Genomic DNA, 21,593 nt, shown 5'->3' with positions numbered 1-21,593 from the left:
CATCAGTAAATTCTTGGCAGGGAAAATGTGTAAACCTCAGGGCAATGCTGACCATTGATGACATTACCTTGGTAACTTTGTTAAGAAGCACTGGGTTAGTCTGAAAGGTGTGAAGCAGTTCCAGGACTTTGTTTTTTTCTTTTATTACAGCTTTATCCTCTTGTTCCTTGGTTCCTTGGTTAGGTACTACAGCCTGTATTTTTAAGACAAGGATTATATTTATGGATATTCCTTAGATAACTGGTTTAAATTTAGCAGCTTTAAGAAAACTAATTTGAGATGTCAGAAAAGGTTTGAATAATTCCTAAGGGCCTTCCTATCACAAATATATCCTTTATTTGCTTCATTTTGGAAATGGTCATGAAGGATTTTGTACAGCTATGAATAAGCCATATATTCTTGCCAATAATATGAATACTTCATGGAAAAAGAAGCCACAGTATTATTGTCTGGTGTGATTTGTTGCAATTAAATATACATTCAAGATTCCAAAAGGGGAGAGATTGACCTTTATTTTGAGGAACTGCTTCTTTTTTAAAAAAATTGTTATATATGACAGCAGAATGCATTACAATTCATATTACACATCTGACTAATTCATATAAAAATCAGCCAGAAGCTTTGCAAAAGCCATGTAGGAATGAAACAATATTCTCTATTCTATGAAGAGTCATTTTTACTGTTTGGGCAAAATTTTGTGGTTGAATTGCAAATTTTTGTGTAAAGTGTTCTTTTAAGAGTACTGATTAAGGAGAAATGGAGCAGGAGAATATGTTCAGTTCAGTAAACATGCTAACCAAAGGAGTGAAAAGATAGCCCCCAATCAAGTTTCTAATCTCAAAATCAGTTATATAGGAGAGGTGATAATGGGAATTTGTGCTTTGGTTTCAATCTTTTATTGAAATAGGATGATTTGGTTACTTTAGTTCTTCTTGAGTTTTTGTAGTTGTGCCTTTTTAGGAAGTATTTAATTTCATCAAAAGTGTCAAACGTAAGAGTAGCTTTTATTAGCTTTTAGTTACACATGACATCCTCTCATTTGTTCAGATATTGGTAAGACATGTCTTTTTTTTTTCTTTTCATAATTACTCTGGCAGAGGTTTATCAATTGTAATAAAAACTTTCAATGAATTAGCCTTTGGTTATTTTCACTAATTTTTCTTCTTTTTTGTTTGGAGTTTTATTTATTTCTTGTTTATTTACTTCTTGCTCTGAATGTATTTTACTCTTTTTCTCCGAAGTTTATTGGGGTTAGCTTCAATTATTGATTTGAGAACTTTCTTCATTTCTAACATAAGCATTTAATGGCATAAATTTCCATTAAAACACTGCTTAAGGTACATGTTACACATTTTGATATTTCCTATTCCTATTTTCATTTCAGTTTGGAAAACTTTTAAATGTCCTATGTGACTTTTTTTCCCTCCAGGGCTAGGGATCCAAGGCCTTGCCCGTGCCAGGCAAGTGCTCTACCACTGAGCTACATCCCCAGCCCATGGCTTTCTCTTTGAAGAGTTATAGAAAAGAGTGTTAACTGCCCAGTGTTTGAAAATATTTCTACTATTGATTTTAGTTTAATAATGACTAGAAAAAATATTCTGTGTTATTTCAATTTTCTTTTTTTTTAAATTAATTTTTATTGTAGGTTGTTCAAAACATTACATAGTTCTTGATATATCATATTTCACACTTTGATTCAAGTGGGATATGCGCTCCCATTTTTACCCCATATACAGATTGCAGAATCACATCATTTGCACAACAATTGATTTACATATTGCCATTCTGGTGTCTGTTGTATTCTGCTGCCTTTCCTATCCTCTACTATCCCCCCTCCCCCCTCCCCTCCCCTCTTCTCTCTCTACCCCCTCTACTGTAATTCATTTCTCCCCCTTATATTTTTCCTCCTTTCCCCTCACTTCCTCTTGTATGTAATTTTGTATACCCCTGAGGGTCTCCTTCCATTTACATGCAATTTCCCTTCTCTCTCCCTTTCCCTCCCACCTCTCATCCCTGTTTAATGTTAATCTTCTTCTCATGCTCTTTGTCCCTACTCTGTTCTTAGCTACTCTCCTTATATCAAAGAAGACATTTGGCATTTGTTTTTAAGGGATTGGCTGGCTTCACTTAGCATAATCTGCTCTAATGCCATCCATTTCCCTCCAAATTCTATGATTTTGTCATTTCTTAATGCAGAGTAATACTCCATTGTGTATAAATGCCACATTTTTTTTATCCATTCGTCTATTGAAGGGCATCTAGGTTGGTTCCACAGTCTTGCTATTGTGAATTGTGCTGCTATGAACATGGATGTAGCAGTGTCCCTATAGTGTGCTCTTTTTAGGTCTTTAGGGAATAGACCGAGTAGGGGAATAGCTGGATCAAATGGTGGTTCCATTCCGAGCTTTCCAAGAAATCTCCATACTGCTTTCCAAATTGGCCGCACCAATTTGCAGTCCCACCAGCAATGTACAAGAGTACCCTTTTCCCCACATCCTCGCCAGCACTTGTTGCTGTTTGACTTCCTAATGGCTGCCAATCTTACTGGAGTGAGATGGTATCTTAGGGTGGTTTTGATTTGCATTTCTCTGACTGCTAGAGATGGTGAGCATTTTTTCATATACTTGTTGATTGATTGTATGTCCTCCTCTGAGAAATTTCTGTTCAGGTCCTTGGCCCATTTGTTGATTGGGTTATTCGTTATCTCATTGTCTAATTTTTTTAGTTCTTTGTATATTCTGGATATTAGGGCTCTGTCTGAAGTGTGAGGAGTAAAGATTTGTTCCCAGGACGTAGGCTCCCTATTTACCTCTCTTATTGTTTCTTTTGCTGAGAAAAAACTTTTTAGTTTGAGTAAGTCCCATTTGTTGATTCTAGTTATTAACTGTTGTGCTATGGGTGTCCTATTGAGGAATTTGGAGCCCGACCCCACAGTATGTAGATCATAGCCAACTTTTTCTTCTATCAGACGCCATGTCTCTGATTTGATATCAAGTTCCTTGATCCACTTTGAGTTAACTTTTGTGCATGGCGAGAGAAAGGGATTCAGTTTCATTTTGTTGCAAATGGATTTCCAGTTTTCCCAACACCATTTGTTGAAGATGCTATCCTTCTTCCATTGCATGCTTTTAGCCCCTTTATCGAATATAAGATAGTTGTAGTTTTGTGGATTGGTTTCTGTGTCCTCTATTCTGTACCATTGGTCCACCCGCCTGTTTTGGTACCAGTACCATGCTGTTTTTGTTACTATTGCTCTGTAGTATAGTTTGAAGTCTGGTATAGCTATACCACCTGATTCACACTTCCTGCTTAGCATTGTTTTTGCTATTCTGGGTCTTTTATTTTTCCATATGAATTTCATGATTGCTTTCTCTATTTCTACAAGAAATGCCGTTGGGATTTTGATTGGCATTGCATTAAACCTATAGAGAACTTTTGGTAATATCGCCATTTTGATGATGTTACTTCTACCTATCCATGAACAGGGTATATTTTTCCATCTTCTAAGATCTTCTTCTATTTCTCTCTTTAGGGTTCTGTAGTTTTCATTGTATAAGTCTTTCACCTCTTTTGTTAGGTTGATTCCCAAGTATTTTATTTTTTTTGAGGATATTGTGAATGGGGTGGTTGTCCTCATTTCCATTTCAGAGGATTTGTCGCTGATATACAGGAATGCCTTTGATTTATGCGTGTTGATTTTATAGCCTGCCACTTTGCTGAATTCATTTATTAGCTCTAATAGTTTCTTTGTAGACCCTTTTGGGTCTGCTAGGTATAGAATCATGTCATCTGCAAATAGTGATAATTTGAGTTCTTCTTTTCCTATTTTTATGCCTTTAATTTCTTTCGTCTGTCTAATTGCTCTGGCCAGTGATTCGAGAACTATGTTGAACAGAAGTGGTGAGAGAGGGCATCCCTGTCTTGTTCCAGATTTTAGAGGGAATGCCTTCAGTTTTTCTCCATTCAGAATGATGCTAGCCTGAGGCTTGGCATAGATTGCTTTTACAATATTGAGGTATGTTCCTGTTATCCCTATTTTTTCTAGAGTTTTGAACATAAAGGGATGCTGTACTTTGTCGAATGCTTTTTCCGCATCTATCGAGATGATCATATGGTTCTTATTTTTAAGCCTATTGATGTGGTGAATAACATTTATTGATTTCCGTATATTGAACCAGCCTTGCATCCCAGGGATAAATCCTACCTGATCATGGTGCACAATTTTTTTGATATGTTTTTGTATCCGGTTCGCCAGAAGTTTATTGAGGATTTTTGCATCTAGGTTCATTAGAGATATTGGTCTGTAGTTTTCTTTCTTTGAAGTGTCTTTGTCTGGTTTAGGAATCAGGGTGATGTTGGCCTCATAGAATGAATTTGGTAGTTCTCCCTCTTTTTCTATTTCCTGAAATAGCTTGAAAAGTATTGGTATTAGTTCCTCTTTAAAGGTTTTGTAAAACTCTGCTGTATACCCATCCGGTCCTGGGCTTTTCTTAGTTGGTAGTCTTTTGATGGTATCTTCTATTTCCTCAATTGATATTGGTCTGTTTAGGTTGTCAATATCCTCCTGACTCAATCTGGGCAAATCATATGACTTAAGAAATTTATCGATGCCTTCACTATCTTCTATTTTATTGGAGTATAAGGATTCAAAATAGTTTCTGATAATCTTCTGTATTTCTGAAGTGTCTGTTGTGATATTGCCTTTTTCATCCCGTATGCTGGTAATTTGAGTTCTCTCTCTTCTTCTCTTCGTTAGCGTGGCTAAGGGTCTGTCGATTTTATTTATTTTTTCAAAGAACCAACTTTTAGTTTTGTCAATTTTTTCAATTATTTCTTTCGTTTCGATTTCATTAATTTCAGCTCTGATTTTAATTATTTCTTGTCTTCTACTTCTTTTGCTGTTGTTTTGCTCTTCTTTTTCTAGGATTTTGAGTTGAAGTATTAGATCATTTATTTGTTGGTTTTTTCTTTTTCTAAGGAATGAACTCCAAGCAATAAATTTTCCCCTTAGAACTGCTTTCAATGTGTCCCATAGATTCCGATATGTTGTGTCTGTGTTTTCATTTATCTCTAAGAATTTTTTAATTTCCTCCTTGATGTCTTCTATAACCCATTGATCATTCAGTAACCTATTGTTCATTCTCCAAGTGATGCATGATTTTTCCTTACTTCTTTTATCGTTAATTTTCAATTTCATTCCATTATGGTCAGATAAGATGCATGGTATTATCTCTACTCCTTTATATTGTCTAAGAGTTGCCCTGTGACATAAAATATGATCTATTTTTGAGAAGGATCCATGTGCTGCTGAGAAAAAAGTGTAACTGCTTGATGTTGGGTGGTATATTCTATATATGTCAATTAAGTCTAGGTTATTAATTGTGTTATTGAGCTCTACAGTTTCCTTATTCAACTTTTGTTTGGAAGATCTGTCCAGTGGTGAGAGAGGTGTGTTGAAGTCTCCCATGATTATTGTATGGTGGTCTATTAGACTCTTGAACTTGAGAAGAGTTTGTTTGATGAACATAGCTGCACCATTGTTTGGGGCATATATATTTATGATTGTTATGTCTTGTTGGTGTATGGTTCCCTTGAGCAGTATGTAGTGTCCCTCTTTATCCCTTTTGATTAACTTTGGCTTGAAATCTATTTTATTTGATATGAGTATGGACACTCCTGCTTGTTTCCGAAGTCCATATGAGTGATATGATTTTTCCCAACCTTTCACCTTCAGTCTATGTATGTCTTTTCCTATCAAATGCGTCTCCTGAAGGCAGCATATTGTTGGGTCTTGTTTTGTGATCCATTCTACTAGCCTGTGTCTCTTAATTGGTGAGTTTAAGCCATTAACATTTAGGGTTATTATTGAGATATGGGTTGTTCTTCCAGCCATATTTGTTTATTTATGTTACTAAACATGGTTTGTTTTCCTCTTTGATTATTCCCCCCCACCTTTACTGTACTACCTCCCGCTGTTGGTTTTCATTGATATTTTCCATTTCCTCTTCCTGTAATATTTTGCCAAGGATGTTTTGAAGAGATGGTTTTCTAGCTGCAAATTCTTTTAACTTTTGTTTATCATGGAAGGTTTTAATTTCATCTTCCATCCTGAAGCTTAATTTCGCGGGATACACAATTCTTGGTTGGAACCCCTTTTCTTTCAGTGTTTGAAATATGTTATTCCAGGATCTTCTAGCTTTCAGAGTCTGTGTTGAAAGATCAGCTGTTATCCTGATTGGTTTACCCCTAAATGTAATCTGCTTCCTTTCTCTTGTAGCTTTTAAAATTCTCTCCTTATTCTGTATGTTGGGCATCTTCATTATAATGTGTCTAGGTGTGGATCTCTTATGATTTTGCACATTCGGCGTCCTGTAGGCTTCTAGGATTTGGGATTCTGTCTCATTCTTCAAGTCTGGGAAGTTTTCTCGTATTATTTCGTTGAATAGATTGCTCATTCCTTTGGTATGGACCTCAGTACCTTCCTGTATCCCAATGACTCTTAAGTTTGGTCTCTTTATGTTATCCCATATTTCTTGAATGTTCTGCTCATGGTTTCTTAACAGCTTTGCTGAGCTGTCTATGTTCTTCTCCAGTTGAAATACTTTGTCTTCATTGTCTGATGTTCTATCTTCTAAGTGTTCTACTCTGCTGGTAGTATTCTCAATTGAGTTTTTAAGTTGGTTTATTGTTTCCTGCATTTCCAGGATTTCTGTTTGTTTGTTTTTTATAACCTCTATCTCCCTGTATAATTGATCTTTTGCTTCTTGGATTTGTTTATGTAATTGATTGTCAAAGTGGTCGAAGTGGTCTTTCATTGACTGATTTTGCTGTCTAATGTCTTCCTTGAGACTCCAGATCATCTGAAGCATGTATATCCTGAATTCTTTATCTGACATTCCATCTGCTGCAGAAATTACCTCTTCTAAAGTTGAGTTGACCTGCATTGCTTGTGGTCCTTTCTTTCCTTGTCTTTTCATATTGATCGCGTTTCTTTCTGCTTGGTGAAACTGTTGTGTTATTGATTTTTCCCCCTATATATTTATATTGCTCTTGTATAGCTGCAAAGTCTCCCTCGCAGGCTTTGGCGGTGGTTCTTCCCCTCCTCCAATTGAGGCAATGTGCCTACCACGCCGGGAGGCCGCTGTGCCTGTACTTTCGATGGGCCTGTTCTTTCGGTGGTCACAGGTCCGCCTACCTTGCAGGCGTGAGCAGTGGCTTTGCCCCTCCGCTGGCCACTAGGCCTGTTCTGTCTGTTGGTTGCAGGTCTGTCTACCTAAAAGGCGCTGGTGGCGGCTCTGCCCCTCCCCCAACTGGGGCGATGTATCTGGCGGGCCACTGGGCCTGTTTTGTCAGTGGTCACGGATCCGCCTACCTTGCACGTGCGTGGAGCAGCTGTGTCCCTCCGAGAGTTGCTGGGCCTAACCTGCCAATGGGTGTCAAGTGCGCCTACCTTGCAGGCCCGGGGGTAGCTCTGCCGCTCCGCGGGTTGCTGGGCCTGATATGCTGGTGAGACGCAGGTTTGCCTACCTTGCAGGCGCCTGGCGGCTCTGCCCTTCCCCCAACCGGGGCGGGGTGATGTGTCTGGCCGTCCTCTGAGCCTGTTCTGTTGGTGGTCAGGGTACTGCCTACCTAGCAGGCTCGTGGGGCAGCTGTGCCCCTCCGCAGTTTGTTGGGCCTGACCTGCTGGTGTGTGGCAAGTGCGCCTTCCTTGTAGGCCCGGGGGTGGCTCTGCCGCTCCGCGGTTGCTGGGCCTGATCTGTTGGTGAGTCGCAGGTCTGTGTAACTTGCAGGCGCCCGGCGGCTCTGCCCCTCCCCCAACTGGGGCGGGGCGATGTGTCTGGCCGGCCTCTGGGCCTGTTCTGTCGGTAGTCAGGGTTCTGCCTACCTAGCAGGCTCGTGGGGCAGCTGTGCCCCTCCGCAGTTTGTTGGGCCTGACCTGCCGGTGGGTGGCAAGTGCCCCTACCTTGCAGGCCCGGGGGTGGCTCTGCCGCTCCGCGGTTGCTGGGTCTGATCAGCTGGTGATTCGCAGGTCTGCGTAACTTGCAGGCGCCCGGTGGCTCTGCCCCTCCCCCAACCTGAGCAATGTGTCTGGCAGTCCACTGGGCCTGTTTTGTCGGTGGTCACAGTTCTGCCTACCTTGCTCACGCGTGGAGCAGCTGTTTCATTAGTGCCTGGGCACACTCTCCTTGTTTGCCTCCCTCAGGCCCTTAGTTTGTAGAGCTTGGGGCTGAGCACCCCCAGCAAACTTGCTTACCTTCTGGTAGCCACGCCCCCGTATCTGATGCAAGAGACCTCAGTTGTCAGCACCGGTGGGAGCTGTAGCCGTGAGTCCCATGCCAAGGCGAGTCGGTGCAAGAGACCTCAGTTGTCAGCACTGGTGGGAGCGGTAGCTGGGAGTCCCGCGCCGCGCGGTTCCCGCCGGCTCCTGTGCCAGCACCGCTGCGGCTCCCACCGGCTCCCACGCCGCTGCTGCGGCTCCCGCCGGTTCCGGCCGGCTCCCGTGCCACTGCCCCGGCTGCCGCCGGCTCCCTCGCCGCAGCCCCAGCTCCCGCCGGTTCCCTCGCCGCAGCCGCCGCTGCCGCCGGCTCCCTCGCCGAAGCCGCGGCTCCCGCCGGCTCCGTGCCGCCCTCGGTCTGGCTATTGCGCTCACAGTAGAGCTGGGAGGGGCCCTTAAGTTTTCCCCGCTGATCTATCTCAATTTTCTTGTTAGTGATTTCTTTTGGTGAATATTGATGTGCACTGCTCTTCCGGATGATGTGCCCCAATTAAATATAGTTAGTTGATGGTGTTTTACTGATTTTTCTGCCTATGTTCTATGGATTACTGAGGGAATAATTACCAACTCCTCCCTGAGGAGGGAGAGCTAATTCTTTTTTCTGGTTGGGTTCTTCTTGGTATTTTCTACTTATACATAAAGGTGGTACATTTATATATGCACATAATTTTGTTAAATTTGTTCCATGTTTCCCCTTTATCATTATTCCTCCCTCCCTCTCAATCTTCGTATACTCTACTGATATTCCACACATATTTATGATATTCAGTTCCCTTCTCCACCTCCTTCTTTCCCTTATTTTGCTACAACTTCTACATATGAGAGAAACCATTCAACCCTTGACCTTCGGTGTCTGGCTTATTTCACTTCGCATGATATTCTCCAGTTCCATCCACTTAATTTACTGGCAAATAGCATTATTTCATTCTTTATTTTAAAAAATTTATTATTATTAGTTACACATGACAATAAAATGTATTTTGATATAAATATATGGAGTATAACTTCTCATTCTTCTGGTTGTACATAATATCAAATTATATTAGTCATGTAACCACATATGCACATAGGAAAGTAATGTCCCATTCATTCTATATCTTTCCTATTCCCATTCCCCTCCCTTTCTTTCATTCCCTTTGTCTAATCCAAAATACTTCTACTATTCTTCCCTATCCTCCTTTTTTTTTTGTGAGTTAGCATCTTCATTATCAGAGAGAACATTCTGCCTTTGTTTTTTTTTGGGATTGGTTTATTTCACTTAGCATGATATCATCCATTTACTGGCAAATTCCATAATTTCATTTTTCTTTATGGCTGATATATATATCTCACATTTTCTTTATCCATTCACCCGTTGAAGGATATGTAAGTTGGTTCCATAGTTTAGCTATTGTGATAATTGGGTCAAGTGGTGGTTCCATTCTGAGTTTTCAGAGGAATCTCCATACTGCTTTCCAGAGTGGTTGCACAAATTTGCAGTCCCACCAGTAATGTATGAATGTACTTCTTTCCCCACATCCTTGCCAACATTTATTGTTACTTGTATTCTTTTTCTTTTTTTTGTACTGGGGCTTGAACCCAGGGACACTTAACCACTCAGCCATATCCCCAGCCCTTTTTTGTATTTAATTTAGAGACAGGGTCTCACTGATTTGCTTAAGGTCCCGCTAATTTGCTGAGGCTAGTCTTGAATTTGGGATTCTCCTGACTGAACCTCCCAAACTGCTGGGATTATAGGCATGCACTATCATGGCCAGCTGTATTGTATTCTTAATAATTTATAATTCTTAATAACTTGTATTCTTAATAATTACCATTCTGACTGGAGTGTGATGAAATCTCAGTGTAGTTTTAATTTGCATTTCTCTAAGTGCTAGAGATAGTGAACATTTTTTTCATTTTTTGTTGACTCTATTTCTTCTTCTCTGAAGTGCTTGTTCAGTTCCTGCTCATTTATTGATTGGGTTATTTGTTTTTTTGAGTTCTTTATATATCCTGGAGATTAATGCTCTATTTTAGGTGCAGGTAACAAAGATTTCTTTTCCTATTCTGTAGGCTTTCCCTTCACTTTCTTGATTGTTTCCTTTGCTGAGAAAAGCATTTTAGTTTGATTCCACCCATTTATTTTTTATTTTTAAAATTTGTTTTAATTAGATACACATGAAAGCACAATGATCTTGACATACATACATTTGAATCAGATGGGGTATAATTTCTCATTTTTCTGAGTGTACAGGTTGCAGAATCACATTGGTCATGCAGTCACGTAAACACATACAGCAATAATAATGTCTATTTTTTTCTGTTGTCCTTCCTTCCCCCCATTCTCCTTCCCTCCCCTTCCACCCATTTTTTGATTCTTCATTTTACTTCTTGTTAAGGAAGTTGGTTCCTCAGCCAACATGATATAGATTTGGGCCTACTTTTTCTTTTATTAGACACAGTGTCTCTGGTGTAATGCCTAAGCCCTTGATCCACTTTGAGTTGAGTTTTGTGCAGAGTGAGAGTTAGGGGCTTAATTTCATTTTACTACATATGGATTTCCAGTTTCCCCAGCCTCATTTCCATTATTTCATCACTAAGTAAAATTCCATTGTGTATATATGCTACATTTTCTTTATTCATTCATGCATTGACAGGCATCTGGGCTGATTCCATAATTTGGCTACTATGAATTGTGTTTTAAAAACAATGAAGTGGCTATACCACCACGCTATGCTGATTTTAGTTATTTTGGCTAAATACCGATGAGTGGGATAGCTGGGTTATATGTTGGTTACATTTCTATAGTTTTTTGAGAAATCTCCATACTCCTTTCCAGAGTGGTTTTACTAATTTTCAGTCCCACCAACAATGTATTAGAGTACCTTTTTCCTTACATGCTCACCAGCATTTATTTGTGTTCTTGATAATTGCCATTCTGACTATGGTGAGATGAAATTTAGTTTTGATTTGTATTTCCCTAATTGCTAGAGATGTTGAACATTTTTTTCATGTATTTGTTGGCCATTTTTATTTCTTCTTCTGACAAGTTTCTGTTTAGTTCTTTTGCTCGCTGTTGTCTGGGTTTTTTTTTTTTTTTTTGAGTTCTTTATATATTAATTCCCTGTCAGAGAAGCAGCTGCAAAAAGTTGGGAGAGCTAATTCTTAACAGAGATTAGTAGGCCACTTTGGTAGACTCAGACAGGAGGATTTGGGATTTGAGATTTCTGGATCAACTTAGATATTCCTATCCCATGTATCAGGGTTCCATTCTTTTTCAACAACAGCTATAATCTGGCAAGCAGACCTGCCTTGGTTGAGAGTTGGACTTTCATGGAGTTTATCTAATCTGAAAGTTAGGCTTTGATCCTCTTACTCAATTTTCTCTGCCCTTCCATTTCAAGAAATGAAAGTCTTATTATATACTACCAAATAGATCCTTTCTCTTTCAAACTTGACTTTCAATGTGGTTCCCTGGGAACCAATACTTGTAGAAGAGAGAGAAAGGAATCAGGAGTAGGCAGCGGAAGAAGTCAAGCTTTGATGCAGGTCAGATGGCACCGACAGTAGACCCCATGGAAGCTCTGAATTAATGCAGCTGGCACAAAGATGACCAAATATTTTATACTTGCATCAGTAAGTGGATGTGTACTATTGAAGAAGAGGTGTCACCTTGAGGCTCTCTGCAGCTGAAATCATCCATGAAAAGTATGATGACTAAAAGCAGATCAAAGTTAGTACTCTTGGAAGCTAGGCAGCAGCTCATTCATTGAAGGGGAATCTGGACAGTGCATTCAATCCCTTTACTTTCTCAGACATATCTAGCTTCCATCAGTGAATATGTTCACTCCTAGGATAAAGTGTCAAGAACTCCTTTTGAAACAAGTGAAGAATCTGTACAGAGATTTTAATTAAAAATTAGATTGGCAATAGGGCAAGTAAAAAGGAGTAAAGACAAGTCCCAGATTATTCTGTTAAGCAAATATATAGATGATGGTGTTATTTACTGAGAGAGAGAACACTGAATGTATTTGAGCAGTGGAGGAAGTGAAAAATGAAGATGTTAATAAGCAGTAACAGTGCTCCCACTGAAAAACCAAAAATTTTGAGTGTTTTTATGTGCTGTTTACTTTGCATTTTACAGATATTTCATCTTTTTCACTGAATGAAGTCTATTTTTGTCTCATTTGTAATAAAAACATTTGGAGAAATAATGGGCTAAAGTTTCCAAAATTTGATGAAAAACATTACTTTATGTATCCAAGAATTTATATGAATTCCAAATTTACACAAAAGATCTACATTAGTCATATAAAGGTATTCAAAATCAAGGGCAAAGAAAAATTTTGAAAGTGCTTAGAGAAAAATGACTCCTCATAGGCAAGGATACCATGAAATTAGCTTTCCATAGTATAGAAACAATGGAGTCTAAAAGTTAGTGGTACTGAAAAATTTATCAACCAAGAACTCTATATCAATATTTTTCACTTTTTATGGTTGATGAACTATATTTTCTCATTTTGAAATGTATGGAAAACATATTGGAATTTCAGCTTAAAGAGCCTAAGAAATTTAGTTTACTTGGAGTTTAGGATTCCAAGACTAACCAGACTAGTTCATTAGATTTTTCCACATAAAATTTCAGGCCTTGACCTAAATATTTCTCCTCTTCTTCCTCCTCCTCCTCCTCTTCTTCTCTCTCTCTCTCTCTTTCTTTCACACACACACACACCCCACAGAATATTCCTCTGTCTGGCCCTGTTCTTTCAACATATTGAAATTGTTGTTCAGGAGCAATGACAAGTACAAGAATTCAGAAGCCAAATATTCTCATAATATTCTCATGAAATCTCTCTGCATTATACTCCCTTTTTTCCCATACTGGAAGTGTGATTTGGCCCAGAGATTATTATTCAATTTAAGAAAACTTAATGAAGGAAAAAATCTGGAGATAACACTCCCCTGTTCAATCCTAGTCATTAGTAAAAACCCCTTCCTCTTTTTTGTTGAACAAAAATTTAAAATTTCTTTTTGTTGGTATTTTTCGGACCATGCATCTTCTCACTATAGTAGTAAAACTTGTAACATTAGATAGAACAGGACTTTTGGTCAGTTTGTAGTTTAGGTAATAACAAACAACACATAACATGTAACTAAATTCTGGGTAAAAGCTAGCATATTATTCAGAATTCAAGGTGGTAGAAGAGGTCATTATGGCTTTAAGGTATTCTGCCTTCTAAAATATTAGGGATATGAAGACTATTAGAAGTTTATGGCCAAGACCCAGAACCATCTTGGAATAACATCTAGGGATGAATGAGAAGTTACAAAGAGACATGTGTATTGAAAACCAATGGCTGACTTCCTCCAGAGATACTCAAGAATACAGCAATAAATATTCACAGCAGATGGGGTTGAGAGGGAAGAGGAGAGGGAAGGGGAGGGGAGATAGTAGGGGATAGGAAAGGTAGCAGAATGCAACAGTCATTAATATGGTATTATGTAAAAATGTGGATGTGTAACCGATGTGATTCTGCAACTTGTATTTGGGGTAAAAATGGGAGCTAATAACCCATTTGAATCAAATGTATGGAAGATGATATGCCATGAGCTTTGTAATGTTTTGAACAACCAATAAAAAAATATTTAAAAATAAAACAAACAAACAAACAAACAAACAAAAAAAATATTCAATAATTGAATGAATGGGTCACTAGCATGACTTGGAAAAATCCTGGTCAAAATCCTGAGGTTATGTAAAATTAAGAGTAATACCTAAAGCAATCATTAATATTTTTAAAAATAATTTGACTGGTGGAGGTTATGAAGCTTAACAATCTTATTCAGTTTTAAATACGTTGATTCTATAGTCACAACCACATACATATAAAAGATAGTGCATGAGTAAGACAATAATTTCTGTCAAAGTTGATACATGATAAATAACTTATTTCCTTGAAGGTAAAGGATTCAGTTTAGTAATTTAAAAGTCAACTAAGATAAGAGGCTTACAATTCTAATGAGTTCCATATAATTAAACGATATTTTCTTTATGAGATAATTGAGATAGGTATACATAATTTCATACATTCTGGCCTATGTTGAACTTTTTTGTGTGTGTTGTATTTAAAGTCCACGTTAGTTACTCACCGTCTTCAATCTTGTGAATACACTGAAGAAATTAAAAATAATGTTATGAAAAACAAAGTTCTTCAGGCTCCAGAATGCAGTCTCCAGAGAAAAAAGCAAGAGGAGGAAAACTAAACCCATGACAGCCAGTGTAATCAGAAACTTTGCAATCCCGTGTTCTCCAAAACTATAGATACTGTTCTGAATAACTGAGGATGATAAAAAAGATAGCCTTACTTTAAAAACTAATATGAAGTCTAAGATGGTGCCAAACAGTAGAAAATAATTTATAAGTTAGATGAAGTAAATTATAAAATATGGAAAATAAGTAATTATTTTGATATCTTGTTTAATCCTCCTTGAGATTTATAATTTTTATAAAATTACTTTTGTCATTTATTTTCCCTCTAGTTTTTAAAAATCAGTTTTTGATATAGGACAATCTTACCACATATTCAAGGAATTTCAAAGGCTGGGCCTTTGTGAACAGAATGCTTACTAAATGAAGCATACAAAATAATGATATTTATAATATGTATAACCACTACTGTAGGCCACACAGAATATCCTTAAAGACTTTCAGAAAGAACATTTTTTAACAAAGTTGACTAGGTAAGTTTTAACATATAGTCTAAAATGTAAGTGGGCTATGACTGATTGATTTTAACTTTGCTATATAGAAAGTTAGCTAAAGCAAAGAGCTGAATTTTGGATATGAGAATAGAAGATATCTCTGAGATATGAAGATAATTATTCAATTTTTATAAGAATTATATTTTGTTTGATTTGTACCAGTTCATGGATATGTATTTTAGTAAAATATTAAAAAATTAACCTTTCTGTGTATATTGAGTGCATTCACAATGTTGTGCAACCATCACAACTGTATCCATCTAGAATATTTTCATCATTCCAATAGAAAAGCTAGTGTCTATTAAACAATCACCATTATCCTCTTTCCCTAGGTTGGTTCAACAGCTTGGCTATTGTGAATTGTGCTGTTATAAACATTGCTGTGGTTGTATCTACAACCACATGTTACTATATGCTGATTTATTATTTTTTTATGTTGATTTTTAGATCTTTTAGATATATACCAAAGAGTGGCATAGTGGTCTTTGATCCACTTTGAGTTGACTTTTGTGCAGATTGAGTCCTATGATGGATCCATTCCTAGTTTTTTGAGGAATCTCTATATTGCTTTCCAAAGTGGTTGCACTAATTTATAGTCCCACCAACCATATATGATTCTACCTTTCCCCCCACATCCTTGTCAACACTTATTAATATACTATTGATAATTTCCACTCTGCAGCAAGATGCTATCTCAATGTACTTTTGATTTGCATTTACCTAATTGCAAAAAACAAGTATTTTTTCATATACTTGTTTTAAGAAGTATCTGTTTAGTTATTTTGTCCATTTATTAATTGGGTTATTTGTGTTTTGGTGTAAAGTTAATGATTTCTTTGCATATACTGGGTATTAATGCCCTATCTGAGAAGCAAAGATCTTCTCCCATTTTCTAGGCTCTCTCTTCATGCTCTAAACTGTGGAGAACTTTTTGATTTGATGCAATCCCTATTATTGATTCTTGGTTTTATTAATTGTGCTTTAGGAGTCTTGGTAAGCAAGTCATTTCCTGTGCAGACATACTGGAGTGTTGGGCCTACACTTTTCTTCTAGCAGTTACAGATTTTCTGGTCTAATTCCTAGGTCTTTGATCCAGTTGTATTTAAAGTTGTTTTGTTTTGGCCTGCTGCAATCTGCTGGTGAACACCTCTAGTGATTTTTGCCCTCTATAGTGGGAATCAAATCCAGGGCTTTGTGCATGCTAAGTAAATGCTATACCACCAACTCTAATGAGCTTTTCATTTCTTTTTTTGTATACTTCCGTGCTAGAATTTCTATTTGGTCCCTTTTAATAATTTATATATCTTTATTGGACTCTATATTTGGTGAAATGCCATTCTTTTCTCTTTTATTTTTTGGCTAAGGTTTCACAAAACTGTTCAAGGACAGTTGATTTAAAGTCTGCAAGTAGAAAGTCCAGTATTTTGAGTTCCTCTGGGTCAGTTTCTGTTAGTTTCTTTTTATCCTGTGAATAGTCATGCTGTCTTGTTTTTGTGTATTCCATTTTTTTTTGTTGAAAACTGGACATTTTGAATTAAAGTATGGCAATTTTAAAAAATCAAATTTTCTCCTGTCTCTTGGTTTTATTGTTGCATGGTGTAAGTTATATTTGTATGTTTAATAATTCCCATAAAATGTTATGTTTTGTCACTGAAAAACATACTAGTAATTGACAACTATTGATTTGACAACAATATCCTCATGCTTGAAAAAACAAGGAGGAAAATATCCTTTCTTTTCAAATTGGTTGAATTGGGGCACTCCTTCAATACTTATGTAGAACATGTACAACTCTGGTTTAGCCTTTAATTTTTGCTTAAACAGAGCATAAATATTCAACAGCATTGAATCTGGGGTCTTCTGAATTCCCCATTTTAAGTTTCTGCTTAATACATTGCTTACTATGCTCCACCCCCACCACATGTCTTTTTCACCAGCCTATTCCTTTCTAAACTTTTCTGTCTTCCTGATTCTTGCCTATCTATTGCCTCTTGCCCTAGTTGGCCACAGTTAACAAAGGTGCCCAGGAAGCTGCTCTATCCCTCAAGTTCTAAGAGATCTATATATATGGCAACCCCTGGGTTTCTTTTTTGGGAATATAATTTGCTCTAATTCAGTGCCCAGTTGAGAACAGAGTGTGTATTGCCCCTCTGAAGCCAGTGAGTATATCAAGAATGCAGGCCACAATCCCTACAGCTACTGCTGGGGATTGAATAAGTTAAAATTCCATAATGTGATCTTAATAAAATTTAATGGCTTCTTTCTTCATTAAACTTTCCTCTGGGTTTTTCAAGTTTTTCATTGGGTTCCAGATTCCAAAATTTTGATTCTGACAATTGTCATCACCTTAACCTTTGTTTCAGTTAAGGGAGATATCCTTGAAGATGCCTACTCTATCTATTTTTGGTCTCAAATTACTTCAGTATATCAACTTGTTGATATTCATTCAGTGATCTTGTCAAGCATTCTAAATATTTTAATAATTTATCTGTAGATTTAAAAAATCATTTTGTGTTTCTTTTAAGCTTTATTAATGTTGTTTAAGGTCTGTGGAGCATACTCTAAAATTCTTTATTATGATTCTAAGATTTATTCATATTGTTGCCTTCAGCTGAAGTTTATACATTTTCATTTCCCTGTGATAGTCATCCTGTGGGAAAAAATCTTTATGTCATTTATCTGTTCTATGTATCTGTAAGTAAATGGTCTTATACCATTTATATTTTTTATAATTATAAAAATTGCTGAAAAAGTATTTATCAAGGTTTATATCTTGGAGTGGAGATATTGTTATCTACATGTAAAAAATTTTCCCATATTTCTTATTGGTACATTATAATTCTATATGACGATGGGATTTGTTGTTACATACATTCACATATATGTAACACATATGTTAAGTACGTGTATATAATAATAACTATATAATTTAACCAATATCCATCCCCAGTACTCCCCCCACCTCCCACCCCTTGGTCCCTCTCCTCTACTGATCTCCCTTTGGTTTTTAGGAGATCCACCCCACTACCTTTATTTTCCTTTTTCTTCTCTAATTTCTTCATAAAAGAGAAAATATATGGACCTTGACCTTCTGAGTTTGATTTATTTTGCTTAACATGATGGTCTCTAGTTTTGTCCATTTTCCTGCAAATGTCATAATTTCATTTCTCTTTATGGTTGAATAAAATTCCATTATATATATACACCATATTTTCTTTATGCATTCATTCACTGATGGATACCTAGGCTGGTTCCATAGTTTATCTATTGTGAATTGTGATGCTATGAACATGAATATTCATGTATCACTATAGTAAGAAGTCTTTAATTCTTCAGGATAAATACCGAGGAATGGTATAGCTGGATCATATGATGGTTCCATGCCTAGTCTTTAAGGAGCCTCCATACTGATTTCCATAGTGGTTGTACTAATTTATGGTCCCCACAGTGTAGAAATGTTCCTGTTTCTCCACATCCTCTCCAGAATTTATTATTGTCTGTATTCTTGATAATTGTCATTCTGACTGGTGTGAGATGGAATCTCATTGTAATTTTGGTTTTCATTTCCCTAATTGCTAACAATATTGAACATTTTGTCATGTATTTGTTGATTATTTGTATTTTGCATGTCAAATTTTGTCAATGTCAAATTATTTTCTGAAGTAGCAGAGTAAATTACATCCACTAACAGAGTATAAATATTTCCATTGCCTCACATCTATATACTTGCATGTTAACCATTTCATCATTATCCAATCCATATTTGCATTTCCTTGAAGAAAAATGAAGTTTATCAAAACTCCTTACAGACAATAGGGTATCTTCAGATCTTAAAAAAATTGTTTTAATTAGTTATACATGGCAGTAGAATGCACTTTGATACATCATACATAAATGGAGTATAACTTCTCATTCTTCTGGTTGTACATGATGTACAATCACACTAGTCATGTAGTCATATATGCACATGAGGTGATTAATGTCCGATTCATTCTACTATCTTTCCTACTACTATAACCCCTCCCCTTAATTCATTCTTCTCTGCCTAATCTAAGGTAACTATCTTTCCCTAGGCCCACCCCTGAGTGTGAATTGGCATCTGTATATCAGAGAAAACATTTGGCCTTTGGTTTTTTGGGATTGGTTTATTTCACTTAATATTCTTCAGCTCCATCCACCTGCAGGCAAATGCCATAATTTTATTCTTCTTTGAGATTCAGTAATATTCCATTGTGTATATATACTACATTTTCTTTTTCTTTTTTTTTAAGTTTTATTATTTATTTTTTTTTAGTTATAGGTGGACACAACATCTTTGTTTGCATGTGGTGCTGAGGATCGAACCCGGGCCGCACGCATGCCAGGCGAGCATGCTACCGCTTGAGCCAAATTCCCAGCCCCTATATTACATTTTCTTTATCCATTCATCTGTTAAAGGACACTGAGGTTGGTTCCATAGGTTAGCTTTTGTGAATAGAGCTACTATTAACATTGATGTGGCTGTGTATCTATACTATGCTGATTTTAAGTCCTTTGGATATAAAATGATGAGTGGGATAGCTGGGTCAAATAGTGGTTCCATTCCAAGTTTTCTAAGGAATTTCCATACAGATTTCCATACTGGTTGTACCAATTTGCAGTCCCACCAACAATGTATGAGTGTCCCTTTCTCTACACATCCTCATCAACATTTATTGTTGCTTGTATTCTTGATAGTTGCCATTTTGAGTGGAGATGAAATCTTAGTGTAGTTTTACTTTGCATTTCTCTATTTGCTGGAGATGTTGAACGATTTTTCATATATTTGTTGATCAATTGTATTTTTTCTTCTGTGAATTGTCTGTTCAGTTCCTTAGCTCACTTATTAATTGGGTTATTATTGTTATTTTTTGATGTTAAGTTTTCTGAGTTCTTCATATATCCTGGAGATTAATGCTCTGTCTGAGGTGGCAAAGATTTTTCTCCTATTCAGTAGGCTCTCTCTTCACATTATTGTTTGCTGAGAAGTAGCTTTTTAGTTTGAATCCATCCCATTTATTGATTCTTGATCTTACTTCTTATGCTTTAGGAGTCTTGTTAAGGAAGTCAGATCCTAAGCCAACATGGTGAAGATTTGGGCCTAGTTTTTCTTCTGTTAGATGCAGGGTCTCCATTCTAGTGCCTAAGTCTTGGATCCACTTTGACTCGAGTTTCTTGCAAGGTGAGAGACAGAGGTTTAACTTTATTTTGTTTCCTATGGATTTCCAGCTTTCCCAGCCCCATTTGTTGACTAGGCTATCTTTTCACCAATGAATGTTTTTGGTGCCTTTGTCAAGTATGAGATAACTGTATTTATATGGGTTTGTCTCTGGTCTTCTATCCTGTACCATTGGTCTCCGTGTCTGCTTTCCTGCCAATACCATTATGTTTTTGTTTACTATGCCTCTGTGGTATAGTTTAAGGTCTGGTATAGTGATGCCACCTGCTTCATTCTTCCTGCTAAGGATTGTTTTAGTTATTTTGTGTCTCTTATTTTTCCAGATTTTGTTTACTATGCCTCTGTGGTATAGTTTAAGGTTTGGTATAGTGATGCCACCTGCTTCATTCTTCCTGCTAAGGATTGTTTTAGCTATTTTGAGTCTCTTATTTTTCCAGATGAATTTCATGACTGCTTTTTATATTTCTATGAGGAACATCATTTGGGTTTTGATCAGAATTGCATTAAATCTGTATAGTGCTTTTGGAATTCTGCCTATCGAAAAGCAAGGGAGATGTTTCCATCTTCTAAGGTCTTCTTTCATTTCTTTAGGGTTCTGTATTTTCATTGTATAGATCTTTCACCTCTTTTGTTGATTCCCAAGTATTTTTTCTTTTTGAGGCTATTTTAAATGGAGTAGTTTTCCTTGTTTCCCTTTCTGGCGATTTGTCCCTGATATACAGAAATGCTGTCAATTTATGAGTATTGATTTTATATCCTTCTACTTTGCTGAATTCATTTACTAGTTTTAGAAGCTTTCTGGTGGAACTTTTTGGGTCTTCTAGATATAAAATTATATCATCAGCAAATAGTGCTAATTTGAGTTCTTCTTTCCCCATGCATATCCCTTTAATTTCTTTTGTCTAATTGCTCTGGCCAGTGTTTCAAGAACTATGTAAAATAGAAGTGGTAAAAGAGAGCATACCTGACTTGTTCCAGTTTCTAGAGAGAATGCCTTCAGTTTTTTTCCATTTAAAATGATGTTGGCCTTGGGCTTAGTGTAGATAGCCTTAATGATGTTGAGATATGTTCCTGTTATCCCTAGTTTTTCTAGTGTTTTGAACATGAAGGGGTGCCGTATTTTATCAAATGCTTTTTCTGTGTCTATTGAAATGATCATATGATTCTTATCTTTTAAGTCTATTGATGTGATACATTACATTTATTGATTTCCATATGTTGAACCAAATTTACTTCTCTGGGGTGAATCCCACTTGATCGTGATGCATGATCTTTTTGATATGTGTTTGTATTAGATTTGCAAAAATTTTATTGAGAATTTTTTGCATCTATGTTCATTAGATATTGGTCTGAAGGATTTTTTGGATTTATCTTTGC

The 21,593-nt window shown here is 36.9% G+C and overlaps 1 protein-coding gene across 1 annotated transcript in view; it reads right to left on the bottom strand.

The window, feature by feature from the left end:
* Positions 1-21,593, bottom strand: part of LOC143385435 (phospholipid-transporting ATPase ABCA3-like) — a 109,701-nt gene that overhangs the window by 13,887 nt on the left and 74,221 nt on the right. The window contains exons 16-17 of the mRNA XM_076840925.1: positions 14,408-14,595; positions 68-193 (exon numbers count right to left, since the gene is read on the bottom strand). Coding sequence (XP_076697040.1) covers positions 68-193; positions 14,408-14,595 — 314 coding nt within the window. The remainder of the gene's footprint in view (positions 1-67; positions 194-14,407; positions 14,596-21,593) is intronic.

This window comes from Callospermophilus lateralis, chromosome 19 (genome assembly GCF_048772815.1).
Source record: "Callospermophilus lateralis isolate mCalLat2 chromosome 19, mCalLat2.hap1, whole genome shotgun sequence".
Classification (NCBI taxonomy): Eukaryota; Metazoa; Chordata; class Mammalia; order Rodentia; family Sciuridae; genus Callospermophilus; species Callospermophilus lateralis.
The sequence above is the reverse complement of the archived record's forward strand: the minus strand, read 5'-3'. Positions and strand labels throughout refer to the sequence as shown.